This window comes from Camelina sativa, chromosome 1, assembly GCF_000633955.1.
Source record: "Camelina sativa cultivar DH55 chromosome 1, Cs, whole genome shotgun sequence".
Lineage (NCBI taxonomy): Eukaryota > Viridiplantae > Streptophyta > Magnoliopsida > Brassicales > Brassicaceae > Camelina > Camelina sativa.
Window position 1 is genome coordinate 7,465,475 of NC_025685.1, and position 2,484 is coordinate 7,467,958.

Here is a 2,484-nt window from a genome sequence, read left to right on the forward strand (position 1 = left end):
TTTTTTTTTGGGGTTGGTTTGTTTATTCAAATCTGGGGAGAGTGGAGAACCCAATCACAAAGACGTTGATGAAGAAGTCGTAAAGGTAAGAGGAGGAAAAGCTTATATGGAGGAGTGTGTGTGTCTGGTTGTTTTTGGGTGAGGTGTGTAATTGCCACGTGTCGTTTTTTGTTTTTGTTTTTTCCCCGGTTTTAATTTTGTTAGCGGACCGGAAAAAAAATACCCAAGATTAATTTGAACCGAACAACATTTGTAAGGTCGTCGATGCAAAATTGAGGATCAGGCTGTGACTGTTACTGATCAGATGGGAAGGTTTTTATTGGATTTTTTTTCTTCTATTATATGTATATGATGGTCCAAAAAGAATTAAGAGAGTAGTTCTATTTTTTTTTTCTTTTTAATCAAAAAAAATATTAGTGGCCAGTACTATTCTACAAAGGAAGAAAATGGCAAGAGTATCACGTTATTTACATGTGTTGGAGATTAGTTTGTGTTTTGATTTAAAATTTCTTAATTTATCAACAAATTATAACGTAATTTATTTTTTTTAATTTACAAGATTAATAAGATAGCAATAATAAATCGCGATATATTAGTAATAAGTATGTTTGTAATTAATTTGCCATTTTGCTGGTCTCAATATTGTTTGACTAATAGCAATTATATACGCTCACTTATTGTAATAAATTGATAGAAATCGAAAGTAAGTGTGGATTGTCTCAATTTATTTCATATTGTTTTTCCCATGAAATACCATGGTATAAGATCACACTACATAAATCACAGAAAAATAAGTAAAAACTATTTTGCTACAATTTTTTTTTTTTTTTTTTTTTTTTTTTTTTTTTTTTGGGCAAACCGTTTGGGGATTAATAGGTCATTTATATNCAATTTTTTTTTTTTTTTTTTTGTTTTTTTGTTTTTTTGGGCAAACCGTTTAGCTACAATTTGATCACCACGTTCTCTTACCAAAACTGGCGCTAAACATTATCTATCTTACCCAGAAAGCATTTTTGTATATCCTTATCCATCGAGATCACATTAAAAAGACCAAGAGCTCTACTAGATTTGACCTGACTAGATCTGATCGGGAAAGCCTACTTAACTAGATAAAGAAAGAATGACGTACGTAGGTACTCCAAACAACTCGTCTTTACGGCGTTCTTTCTTTTTTCTTTATCTACCTAATATTGTAATTCTGCTTTTCATTGGCGTATATATAATCACATTTCCTTGATGGCTTTGGATGGTAATTAATTGCTTTTAGTTAACTATTCTACGGTAAATGAATCATCACAGATTATTTATTGCATTTATTTGTAAAAGCAAGATACAAATTAAATCCAATATTTTAGAGAATAGTCAATTATACCATCTTCGAATAGTCAATTTTGAGAGAGAGAGAGCATATATAATTGTACTACTTTTGGCAACAACATTTCACAGGACATGGAATACAAGGAGAACCACAGTCTCCACTTCTAAATCCAGCATTTTTACAGTTGTTATTACATTCTTCCCGTCCGTAGTATTCCGAACACGGCCCATGGCAGTTGTCAAATGAAAAATTTTCTACACAATCGATACAAGCATGTGTAAATTAATCTTATATAACATTTCAATAAAAAAGATGTAGTTATATAACATTTCCAAATGATAAAATTTTAACACAAACTTTTGAATGCATGTCTATATATACATAGAAACAAAAACATGGTCAGTTCAAATTCTACATAGATATTTAAATTAAATGTAGCTTTTGACATGTTCTTTGCTAATTTGCAAAATAAAACTAAACCAAACTAAATATACCTGAAGCCAAAACGTTGTGGCTAGACAATGAAACTGCAAATATCATTGCAAAGAAACAAATCACCAAAGTTTTTGTACTACCCATAGTAAATTTTTTTATGAACTCTAATGAGGTATTGAAATGTTTATATTTTTTCAGATCTTAGAGATTGACTCTATTTATATTAACTTTTGGTCTTTAATTTTTTATTATTATTAATTGAATTTCCATCTTTTTGGTCAAAGTTGTCTTTTTCTTTTTGGGGGAAAAATTCATTTACATTTATGAATTTGTAAATATTTACAGTTAATGATCATAAATGAGAACTTAAAACTTCAAAGAGTGTTTGACACTTGTGAATATATATGGTTAAAGACAATTTGTTGGATATATTATCATTATGATCAATCAATATCTTAAGTTAAATGCTAAATTTAATTTCATAATTCAATATTGGAAATTTTTTGTTTATAATTAGGTATATGGTATCAATTTTCTTTGATTTTAAAATTGATATAGAAAATAAATTGAAATGAAAATTACATATTATAATATGTAAGATCATTAACTTCTTTTGGTTGAAGGTAAAATTATTAAATTTTTGTGCTAGAGGTGCTTCAACCCAAACAAACCAATCCTATCCGATCTTAACTAAAACAAATATATTCATTCGGAAAAATTGAACCATATCA

At 28.4% G+C, this 2,484-nt stretch overlaps 1 protein-coding gene across 1 annotated transcript; it reads right to left on the reverse strand.

Moving 5' to 3' along the window:
• Positions 1,283 to 1,927, reverse strand: LOC104781756 (defensin-like protein 47). Its single transcript, XM_010506499.2, has 2 exons — positions 1,813 to 1,927; positions 1,283 to 1,572 (listed from the first exon to the last, which is right to left on the reverse strand). The coding sequence occupies exons 1-2, from the start codon at positions 1,895 to 1,897 to the stop codon at positions 1,421 to 1,423; spliced, it is 237 nt and encodes a 78-aa protein (XP_010504801.1). The 5' UTR covers positions 1,898 to 1,927; the 3' UTR covers positions 1,283 to 1,420.